Below are 12277 nucleotides of genomic sequence, written 5' to 3'. Positions count from 1 at the left end.
CCATGACTGTCTGACACTGTTAACCCCATGACTGTCTGACCCTGTTAACCCCATGACTGTCTGAGCCTGTTAATCCCAGGACTGTCTGACCATGTTACCCTATGACTGTCTGACCCTGTTAACCCTATGACTGTCTGACCCTGTTAACCCCATGACTATCTGACCCTGTTAACCCCATGACTATCTGACCCTGTTAACCCCAGGACTGTCTGACCCTGTTAATCCCATGACTGTCTGACCCTGTTAATCCCATGACTGTCTGACCCTGTTAACCCCATGACTATCTGACCCTGTTAATCCCATTACTGTCTGACCATGTTACCCTATGACTGTCTGACCATGTTACCCTATGACTGTCTGACTGACTGTCGGACCATGTTCATGTCTGACCATGTTAACCCCAGGACTGTCTGACCCTGTTAACCCCATGGTCTGACCCTGACCCATGTCATCTGACCCTGTTAACCCATAGTCCTGACCTGGTTAACCCCATGACTATCTGACCATGTTAACCCTTTGACTGTCTGACCATGACTGTCCGACCATGTTAACCTTATGACTGTCTGACCATGTTAACCCCATGACTGTCTGACCCTGTTAATCCCATGACTGTCTGACCCTGTTAACCCCATGACTATCTGACCCTGTTAACCCCATGACTGTCTGACCCTGTTAACCCCAGGACTGTCTGTTAACCCCATGACTGTCTGACCCTGTTAACCGCATGACTGTCTGACCCTGTTAACCGCATGACTGTCTGACCCTGTTCACCCTGTTAATGTCTGACCATGTTAACCCTGGCTTTCTGACCTGGTTAACCCTATGACTGTCTGACCATGACTGTCTGACCATGTTACCCAATGACTGTCTGACCATGTTACCCTATGACTGTCTGACCATGACTGTCTGACCCTGTTAACCCCATGACTGTGACCTGACCTGATGTTAACCCATGACTGTCTGACCCTGTTAACCCTGTTAACCCCATGACTGTCTGACCCTGTTAACCCCATGACTATCTGACCCTGTTAACCCCATGACTGTCTGACCCTGTTAACCCCATGACTATCTGACCCTGTTAACCGCATGACTGTCTGACCCTGTTAACCCCATGACTGTCTGGCCCTGTTAACCCCAGGACTGTCTGACCCTGTTAACCCTGTTACTGTCTGACCCTGTTAACCCTGTTACTGTCTGACCATGTGAACCCTGCCTTTCTGACCTGGTTAACCCTATGACTGTCTGACCCTGTTAACCCTATGACTGTCTGACCCTGTTAACCCTATGACTGTCTGTCCCTGTTAACCCTATGACTGTCTGACCCTGTTAACCCTATGACTGTCTGACCCTGTTAACCCTATGACTGTCTGTCCCTATGAATGTTAACCCTATGACTGTCTGACCCTGTTAACCCTATGACTGTCTGTCCCTGTTAACCCTATGACTGTCTGTCCCTGTTAACCCTATGACTGTCTGTCCCTGTTAACCCTATGACTGTCTGTCCCTGTTAACCCTATGACTGTCTGACCCTATGACTGTCTGACCCTGTTAACCATATGACTGTCTGACCCTGTTAACCCTTTGAATGTCTGTACCCTCTATAACCCATGAATGACTGACCCTGTATTCCTCCATGTATTTTATCCCTAGTCCCTATGACTGTCTGCCAACTGGTCATTTCCATGGTGTCTGACAGATAGTGTATATTTTCCTGGACAACTCCGCATTACCCTATGACCCCCGTATTTAACCTTATCACTGACTGACAACCTCTTCTCATTGACCACCGAGCTATGCACTTCCAGAACCTCTCATGACTGCAGCTTGTCTAGCTCACTCAAACTAGCTTATCTAGAACCACTCAAACTAGCTGATGAGAACCACTCAAACTAGCTGATCTAGAGCCACTCAAACTATCTGATCTATAACCACTCAAACTAGCTAGAGCCACTCTGATCTAAGCCTATCCGCTAGCTGATCTATGACCACTCAAACTAGCTGGTCTAGAACTGACTGAGCTCTCTATAACCACAAATAGCTGATCCTAGAGCCACTCAAACTAGCTGGTCTAGAACTACTCAAACTAGCTGATCTAGAACCCTCAAACTAGCTGATCTATAACCACTCAAACTAGCTGATCTAGAGACCACTCAAACTAGCTGATCTATAACCACTCAAACTAGCTGATCTAAGCCCTCAAACTAGCTGATCTATAACCACAAAACTAGCTGATCTATAACCACTCAAACTAGCTGATCTATAACCACTCAAACTAGCTGATCTATAACCACTCAAACTAGCTGATCTATAACCACTCAAACTAGCTGTCTAACCCACTCAAACGACTGATCTGAGCCACTTGTTCTATAACCTCTCAAACTAGCTGATCTTAAACACTCAAACTAGCTGTCTATAACCACTCAAACTAGCTGATCTAGAGCCACTCAAACTAGCTGATCTATAACCACTCAAACTAGCTGATCTAGAGCCACTCAAACTAGCTGATCTATGAACCACTCAAACTAGCTGATCTATAACCACTCAAACTAGCTGATCTATAACCTCTCAAACTGTTGATCTATAACCACTCAAACTAGCTGATCTATAACCACTCAAACTAGCTGATCTATAACCACTCAAACTAGCTGATCTATAACCACTCAAACTAGCTGATCTAGAACCACTCAAACTAGCTGATCTAGAACCACTCAAACTAGCTGATCTAGAACCACTCAAACTAGCTGATCTAGAACTACTTAAACGAGCTGATCTAGAGCCACTCAAACTAGCTGATCTAGAACCACTTAAACTAGCTGGTCTTGAACCACTCAAACTAGCTGATCTAGAACCACTCAAACTATCTGATCTATAACCTCTTAAACTAGTTGATCTAGAACCACTCAAACTAGCTGATCTATAACCACTCAAACTAGCTGATCTAGAACCACTCAAACTAGCTGATCTAGAACCACTCAAACTAGCTGATCTAGAACCACTCAAACTAGCTGATCTAGAACCACTCAAACTAGCTGATCTAGAACCACTCAAACTAGCTGATCTAGAACCACTCAAACTAGCTGATCTAGAACCACTCAAGCTAGCTGATCTAGAACCACTCAAACTAGCTGATCTAGCTACTGTTTTAGCCTATTTCTTTTTAAATTACTTCTTGTTGATTATTTTGCTTAACAAGCACCTTGAGATTCTGTCTGTAATGAAGAGCTATAAAAGTTGAATCAATGATTATTATTATCCCTGGTTGACCCCATGACCCTTGCAGTCTACCTTCCTATCACTGAATGACTCCTGGCTTATGTCCCAATTATCACTCCTTTCTCCCAAAGTGTGCACTTGTTTACATCCCTTCACTGATCTGAAAGGGTTAGTATGATTGGTATAAAAAGCATGATGGAAACTAGCCCATACCTCCACCAATCCAATGCTTTTAGATTTGTGGTAAGTAGTGTACAAGTGCACACTTCAGGAAAAAGATGTTTATTGGGACACACCACTTATATCCCCTATCACTGAATGAACCTCCATCACTGTCTTACTCGGTTAAACTCCACTGTCAGTTCTGCTGCCTGATCCAACGTGTTCATAATAAGAAGAGGAAAAGAGTCCCGCAGAGCTCATTGTATTCATGTATCCCTGTACAGAGTCTGGATGAATGTATATATTGTATGTAGTCCAATGTATATAGTCAGGTCATTGTCAGTTGTCAGGCTGGCTCAGTCTCACAGTACAGATGTAGGATCTTAATTTGAGCCAGTTCTTGACCACAGGAAAATAATCCAGCAGCAACTGGAAATGTGAATTATTATGTGGATTAAAATGATTGGACATTTTTGTAGGGGTTGATACATTTTCGTTAAGGCAAATCAAGTCTGACATTTTAAAGTGGAAATTACAATCTTTAGAAGCCTTTTTAAACCTTGAATACATCACACATTTGCTTTTCCTCTCAGCGACAAAGAGTGATCAAATGTAAGATTCTACATCAGTAAGTCAAATGTTCAGGCCTTTTCAGCCTACTTCAACTCACCAGCATTCTAATCTCCTACAGTGGTATTCATTTAAAACAAGCATTTTGCTAAAGATCACCCATAACCGAATGTAGTGAAATGTATATTCAACGTTAAAGTCAAGACATTGATGGAAAATGTTAGAAGTTAAAGTGTAGTGTCTTACCTGTCAATCAAAATAAAGGCAGATTGGAATTCAGTGGCAATTTCAAAATCACTCTGAAGTCCAATACATCTAAAGTAAGTACAGTTTTAGAGATAGATTATGGTTAATGCATACATCTATTTTTCTGGTGGAAAAATACTAATTACGATGTACAAAATGTTGAATTGATTTAAGTTGTCTTTTCCTGCCAGTAAATGTTTAGTCGAGCCTTCCGTAGATCTCTTGTAGTTGTGGTAAGTGTAGACCTAGCTTGATAATGAAGCGTTGAACCTGGAGAGAACTCAAATGAAGCAAATCAAATATTTTTTGTGAATTTTGTCTAAAGTGTTGTACAGTCATTTGGAACGAAATATAGAATAATGAAGAAAGGGAAACCAATAATATTTTGCAATATCTTTATGACTTGGCTATTGTTTCATGTTGTTTGAATCATCAATACTCTTTTGCTGCCTATTTTTTGTAATATACTGTATATATGGTGAATGTTATTTATATAAAGTGTTTGTCATCTTTAAATGTTTAATCAGGTTCATATCTTTTGAAAATCTTCAAGGATGTTTGTATTTACATGACATTATTTTACTTTTCTTCCTTAACCACAAATGAAGATGTCATGTTGTTAGATTCTCATCTTTTATCAGTTCTCGGTTAATAATCAGTATTTCACAAAGATCCTTCATGTACTTTCAGTGTATTACCATCAACATCCATAGACACAGCATATTAAATGTACAGTATTTACATTGAAATTAGATGTTCAGACAATGTGTTGTTATACCTTCATGAGATGTTTTACTACTTTTCAGTGTCCAACGACTTTCTTCTCAAACTAAAGTTCAACACAATAAAGATTACAACAAAATACTAGTCATTGTTGGGACTCTTGATCTAATCCAATGTGTCTCAATCTCTTTTTGTCACTTAAAAAGAACACATTGGAAGTCATGGGAGTTTCTCAATTGGTAAAAAGTCTGTCCTCTTCTCTACTCCTAAGTACTTTTCTCTTTCGTGACCCATAAAACGAAAAGTGGTCGCCATATGTAGACAAGTGTCAATTTGTTAATAGGCGAACGGAGTAGTGTCCTCCTCAATAGCCTTCTCCCAGCGAGGAAGCACAAATGTGCCCGCTCGGCTCCGTATCGTAGAAGCCTTTTGAAATCCGCCACAAAATCAGTTGTTTTCTTCTCGGAAGAGAAACGCATGCTCACATTTAAAAACTATATGCTACTAAATCTGTTGTCTATAAAATGTCTGGCTACATTTATTTTTAACACTTTACACATGTTTTGGGATTCCTCTCTAAATGACGGTGCACGAGTGAAGGCAGGTCTAATTTAATGCAAGCACATGTGTCCACGTTTTCAACCAGGAGAGGGCAGCGGAGAGGACGCGAAGAGTCGAGCAAATTGAATTGAGATTCTTCCCATGTAAAAATCTGAATGAGAGTGTGTTCAAAGTTTTGACTTTGTCTCCCCCTGCTGGTAAAGATAAGTTACAATACATGGAAAGAACCTGTAGGCAGGACACCAAAATTACATATTAGAATACTTTAGAAATTCATCCTTCCATGTTTTCTTTAAGATGAGCAATTTCTGAAGTATTTGAAGTAACATCAACTGACATATTAAATAGTATTTTTTTCACTGGAGAAACCTTTTCAAGTAATTCACAATTCTCCCTTTCAAATTTAGTCATTTACAGCTATAAAATACAAAAAAATGGTTCCTGTACCTGCAGTGCTTGTCATAATGTTAAGCTTCACAACACAAAGCAATAAATAAATTAATATACATCTGCACCAATACAAAGAAATGAACAAGGAAATACATCCACAGAATCAATGTCTGTCTCTCTAGTAGTTTCCAAAACAGAGCAGTTATTATTCACTAGAGACACAAAATGGCCCGATCACATTCAGTCAGTTCCCACTGGCCTTGAAATGTATTATTCACCAGAGACACAAAATGGCCCGATCGCATTCAGTCAGTTCCCACTGGCCTTGAAATGTATAATTCACCAGAGACACAAAATGGCCCGATCGCATTCAGTCAGTTCCCACTGGCCTTGAAATGTATTATTCACCAGAGACACAAAATGGCCCGATCGCATTCAGTCAGTTCCCACTAGCCTTGAAATGTATAATTCACCAGAGACACAAAATGGCCCGATCGCATTCAGTCAGTTCCCACTGGCCTTGAAATGTATTATTCACCAGAGACACAAAATGGCCCGATCGCATTCAGTCAGTTCCCACTGGCCTTGAAATGTATTATTCACCAGAGACACAAAATGGCCCGATCGCATTCAGTCAGTTCCCACTGGCCTTGAAATGTATTATTCACTAGAGACACGAAATGGCCCGATCACATTCAGTCAGTTCCCACTGGCCTTGAAATGTATTATTCACTAGAGACACAAAATGGCCCGATCACATTCAGTCAGTTCCCACTGGCCTTGAAATGTATTATTCACCAGAGACACAAAATGGCCCTATCACATTGTCAGTTCCCACTGGCCTTGAAATGTATTATTCACCAGAGACACAAAATGGCCCGATCACATTGTCAGTTCCCACTGGCCTTGAAATGTATTATTCACCAGAGACACAAAATGGCCCGATCACATTCAGTCAGTTCCCACTGGCCTTGAAATGTATTATTCACCAGAGACACAAAATGGCCCGATCACATTCAGTCAGTTCCCACTGGCCTTGAAATGTATTATTCACTAGAGACACAAAATGGCCCGATCACATTCAGTCAGTTCCCACTGGCCTTGAAATGTATTATTCACCAGAGACACAAAATGGCCCGATCACATTCAGTCAGTTCCCACTGGCCTTGAAATGTATAATTCAGTCCAGTCTCAAAAGAGAAAGAAAATATTCACTATCAACTATCAAAGCAGCATAACATTAGCTTGGTCCCAGATCTGTTAGTGCAGTTTTGCCAACTTGAGGATGGCCATTGGACTTGTCAAGATCACATTAACAGATCTGGGACCAGGTTAGCATATCATGTCATTTAACAAACAAGGTCCACATCACACTCGTACATTCAGTCCAGGAGCCAACATTACACATATACCAGCTGTATCTCTTTTGTAAATGGTCAAATCAAATCCAAATCAAATTTTATTTGTCACATACACATGGTTAGCAGATGTTAATGCGAGTGTAGCGAAATGCTTGTGCTTCTAGTTCCGACAATGCAGTAATAACCAACAAGTAATCTAACTAACAATTCCTAAACTACTGTCTTATACACAGTGTAAGGGGATAAAGAATATGTACATAAGGATATATGAATGAGTGATGGTACAGAGCAGCATAGGCAAGATACAGTAGATGGTATCGAGTACAGTATATACATATGAGATGAGTATGTAAACAAAGTGGCATAGTTAAAGTGGCTAGTGATACATGTATTACATAAGGATGCAGTAGATGATAGAGTACAGTATATACGTGTGCATATGAGATGAATAATGTAGGGTAAGTAACATTATATAAGGTAGCATTGTTTAAAGTGGCTAGTGATATATTTACATCATTTCCCATCAATTCCCATTATTAAAGTGGCTGGAGTTGAGTCAGTGTCAGTGTGTTGGCAGAAGCCACTCAATGTTAGTGGTGGCTGTTTAACAGTCTGATGGCCTTGAGATAGAAGCTGTTTTTCAGTCTCTCGGTCCCAGCTTTGATGCACCTGTACTGACCTCGCCTTCTGGATGATAGCGGGGTGAACAGGCAGTGGCTCGGGTGGTTGATGTCCTTGATGATCTTTATGGCCTTCCTGTAACATCGGGTGGTGTAGGTGTCCTGGAGGGCAGGTAGTTTGCCCCCGGTGATGCGTTGTGCAGACCTCACTACCCTCTGGAGAGCCTTACGGTTGAGGGCGGAGCAGTTGCCGTACCAGGCGGTGATACAGCCCGCCAGGATGCTCTCGATTGTGCATCTGTAGAAGTTTGTGAGTGCTTTTGGTGACAAGCCGAATTTCTTCAGCCTCCTGAGGTTGAAGAGGCGCTGCTGCGCCTTCTTCACGATGCTGTCTGTGTGAGTGGACCAATTTAGTTTGTCTGTGATGTGTATGCCGAGGAACTTAAAACTTGCTACTCTCTCCACTACTGTTCCATCTATGTGGATAGGGGGTGTTCCCTCTGCTGTTTCCTGAAGTCCACAATCATCTCCTTAGTTTTGTTGACGTTGAGTGTGAGGTTATTTTCCTGACACCAAACTCCGAGGGCCCTCACCTCCTCCCTGTAGGCCGTCTCGTTGTTGTTATTTTCTCACGACAACCTGAACCTTCTCATCAATGACCTCAACCACTAATCTGCACTATACTGCCTTTGCACTATGTACACCTCTGTAGAACACAGTATCCACGGCAGGACCCCTCGCTCTGCTGATATAGATATAGCCCCTCTGTAGATGGTCTGTTCCCACTGTCATCAGCCTCTACTCCACAGTTTGATGTTTTGTGGTCACTGTTCCGATGTTGTTCATTCTGTATGATGTCTATGTGTCTGTATTCTGTTTGTATATTGTCTACTGCTGGCAGCACCAAGGCACATTCTGGGTATGTGTAAATGTACTTGGTGAATAATGGTGATTTGAATTAATGGCCCCCTCTTCCCTATAGTGTACTACTACTACCAGAGCCCTATAAAGGTGTTTTATGGGGAATAGGGTGCCATTTCAGATGTACTCCTGAGTCCAACGACATGGAAAGATAAAGTGACGAAGAGGGTGGAGTTGGCACAAAGCTGAGTCTGGAGATACATGAGGCAGGGTCATAGAGATGAATAGAGGGTGGAGTTGGCACAAAGCTGAGTCTGGAGATACATGAGGCAGGGTCATAGAGATGAATAGAGGGTGGAGTTGGCACAAAGCTGAGTCTGGAGATACATGAGGCAGGGTCATAGAGATGAATAGAGGGTGGAGTTGGCACAAAGCTGAGTCTGGAGATACATGAGGCAGGGTCATAGAGATGAATAGAGGGTGCACTTGCCAGAAAATCTGTTTTAGCATGTGTAGTGCCTAATGCTGAGCGATTAATCTAAATGTCGGTTATTTTTCATTTTTTGAACAACTAATTGACCGACGGAGGTTATATTATTTGAATTCCATTTTGTTTGGGTTGCACAGTTTCTCTAGAAACTCTAGATAGATTGCATACAGCCTGAACTGTGCAATATAGTAGGAGTTTCCAACAGGGCTAATATTCAACATAGTTTAGTGCATAAACGTGGTAATTAACTACAATGACCATAATCCATTGCGAATCTACTTGTCCCATCTGTGTTTCTTTTCAATTGCTATGGAATGTGTGATTGTGAGGTGATATAGAGAGCATCTGTTGCAAGATATCTCTACCTGAAAATACATGATCTAAGTGATTGTTAGCTGGTATTCAGCAGTCATAAAATATGCCTTATTTACTTTAAAGAACAACTAAAATTGTGATTTTGTCAGACAGCAAAGGCAGCAGCTCTATGGAGATGAGATGATGACTTGGAATGAAATAATAAAGTCATCAATAGAAACAAATGTAAATACACAACAACTGAATATTTGATGAAAGTAATGTGAATAAATGATGGGAATTAAGTGGTAAGCAGTAATGGGACGTCACTACCTTCATGGGACTTTTATTCATTTGTTTTATTCTGTGTTTTACAGTATTCAACCCACATTATGAATAGCGCATTTAATGTAAAAAATACTTGATTATTTTCTTATCTAACCGAAAAACCGAACCGACCTCAAAAAGCACTAATCACTCAGCACTAGCAGCGCCATTGAAGGGTATGTAGTCAACTTGGTGGGACTTCCTATGAGTTAAAGAGGTCAACATAATTCTGGGCTCTCTTTCCAACTATACTGAACAAAAATATAAATGCAACATGTAAAGTGTTTCATGAGCTGAAATAAAAATCCCAGAAATGTTCCATTTGCACAAAAAGCTTATTTCTCTCCAATTTTGTGCACACATTTGTTTACATCCCTGTTAGTGAGCATTTGTCAAGATAATACATCCACCTGACAGGTGTGGCATATAAAGAAGATTGTTAAACAGCATGATCATTACACAGGTGCACCTTGTGCAGGAGACAATAAAAGGCCAATCTAAAATGTGCAGTTTTGTCACACAACACAATGGCACAGATGTCTCAAGTTTTAAGGGACCATGCAATTGGCATGCTAACTGCAGGAACGTACACCAGAGCTGTTGCCAGCCAGGGTAGCCTAGTGGTTAGAGCGTTGGACTAGTAACCGAAAGACTGCAAGTTCAAATCCTCGAGCTGACAAGGTACAAATCTGTGGTTCTTCCCCTGAACAGGCAGTTAACCCACTGTTCCTAGGCCGTCATTGAAAATAAGAATTTGTTCTTAACTGACTTGCCTAGTTAAATAAAGGTAAATAAGACATCTCCAATGTCATTTTAGAGAATTTGCCAGTATGTCCAACCAGCCTCACAACCGCAGACCACGTTTAACCACGCCAGCCCAGGACCTCCACAACCGCAGACCACGTTTAACCACGCCAGCCCAGGACCTCCACAACCACAGACCACGTGTAACCACGCCAGCCCAGGACCTCCACAACCACAGACCACGTGTAACCACGCCAGCCCAGGACAACCACAAACCATGTGTAACCACGCCAGCCCAGGACCTCCACAACCACAGACCACGTGTAACCACGCCAGCCCAGGACAACCACAAACCATGTGTAACCATGCCAGCCCAGGACCTCCACAACCACAGACCACGTGTAACCACGCCAGCCCAGAACCTCCACAACCACAGACCACGTGTAACCACGCCAGCCCAGGACAACCACAAACCTCCATGCCAGCCCAGGACCTCCAGACCCAGACCACGTGTAACCACGCCAGCCCAGGACCTCCACAACCACAGACCACGTGTAACCACGCCAGCCCAGGACCTCCACAACCACAAACCACATGTAACCACGCCAGCCCAGACCAAACCATGTTTAACCATGCCAGCCCAGGACCTCCACAACCGCAGACCACGTGTAACCACGCCAGCCCAGGACCTCCACAACCGCAGACCACGTGTAACCACGCCAGCCCAGGACCTCCACAACCGCAGACCACGTGTAACCACGCCAGCCCAGGACCTCCACAACCGCAGACCACGTGTAACCACGCCAGCCCAGGACCTCCACAACCACAGACCACATTAACCACGCCAGCCCAGGACAACCACAAACCACGTGTAACCATGCCAGCCCAGGACCTCCACAACCGCAGACCACGTTTAACCACGCCAGCCCAGGACCTCCACAACCACAGACCACGTGTAACCACGCCAGCCCAGGACCTCCACAACCACAGACCACGTGTAACCACGCCAGCCCAGGACCTCCCACAACCACAAACCATGTGTAACCATGCCAGCCCAGGACCTCCACAACCGCAGACCACGTGTAACCACGCCAGCCCAGGACCTCCACAACCACAGACCACGTGTAACCACGCCAGCCCAGGACAACCACAAACCATGTGTAACCACGCCAGCCCAGAACCTCCACAACCACAGACCACGTGTAACCACGCCAGCCCAGGACAACCACAAACCATGTGTAACCACGCCAGCCCAGGACCTCCACAACCACAGACCACGTGTAACCACGCCAGCCCAGGACAACCACAAACCATGTGTAACCATGCCAGCCCAGGACCTCCACAACCACAGACCACGTGTAACCACGCCAGCCCAGGACCTCCACAACCACAGACCACGTGTAACCACGCCAGCCCAGGACCTCCACAAACCACAGACCACGTGTAACCAGAACCAGCCCAGGACAACCACAGACCACGTGTAACCATGCCAGCCCAGGACCTCCACAACCACAGACCATGTGTAACCACGCCAGCCCAGGACCTCCACAACCACAGACCACGTGTAACCACGCCAGCCCAGGACCTCCACAACCACAGACCACGTGTAACCACGCCAGCCCAGGACAACCACAGACCACGTGTAACCACGCCAGCCCAGGACCTCCACAACCACAGACCACGTGTAACCACGCCAGCCCAGGACCTCCACAACC

General features: G+C 43.7%; 1 protein-coding gene across 1 annotated transcript; it reads right to left on the bottom strand.

The window, feature by feature from the left end:
* Positions 1 to 10125: 10125 nt before the first annotated feature.
* On the bottom strand, positions 10126 to 12082 carry LOC135553873 (uncharacterized). The gene is made up of 2 exons (XM_064985800.1): positions 11598 to 12082; positions 10126 to 11036 (listed from the first exon to the last, which is right to left on the bottom strand). Exons 1-2 carry the CDS (start codon positions 12080 to 12082, stop codon positions 10724 to 10726), a joined length of 798 nt encoding a protein of 265 aa, XP_064841872.1. The 3' UTR covers positions 10126 to 10723.
* Positions 12083 to 12277: the final 195 nt, after the last annotated feature.

Source organism: Oncorhynchus masou, chromosome 14 (assembly GCF_036934945.1).
Source record: "Oncorhynchus masou masou isolate Uvic2021 chromosome 14, UVic_Omas_1.1, whole genome shotgun sequence".
Taxonomy (NCBI): Eukaryota; Metazoa; Chordata; class Actinopteri; order Salmoniformes; family Salmonidae; genus Oncorhynchus; species Oncorhynchus masou.
Note: the sequence above shows the minus strand (reverse complement) of the source record. Positions and strands in the feature narration are given on the sequence as shown.

Bases quoted from the DNA above. Each gene is read 5' to 3' on its own strand.
- LOC135553873 (XM_064985800.1), bottom strand. From the start codon at position 12,082: ATGGTCTGTGGTTGTGGAGGTCCTGGGCTGGCATGGTTACACGTGGTC. The intron at 11,037-11,597 runs GTTTGTGGTTGT...GCTGGCATGGAG, and splicing joins GGCTGGCATGGTTACACATG to GTTTGTGGTTGTCCTGGGCT.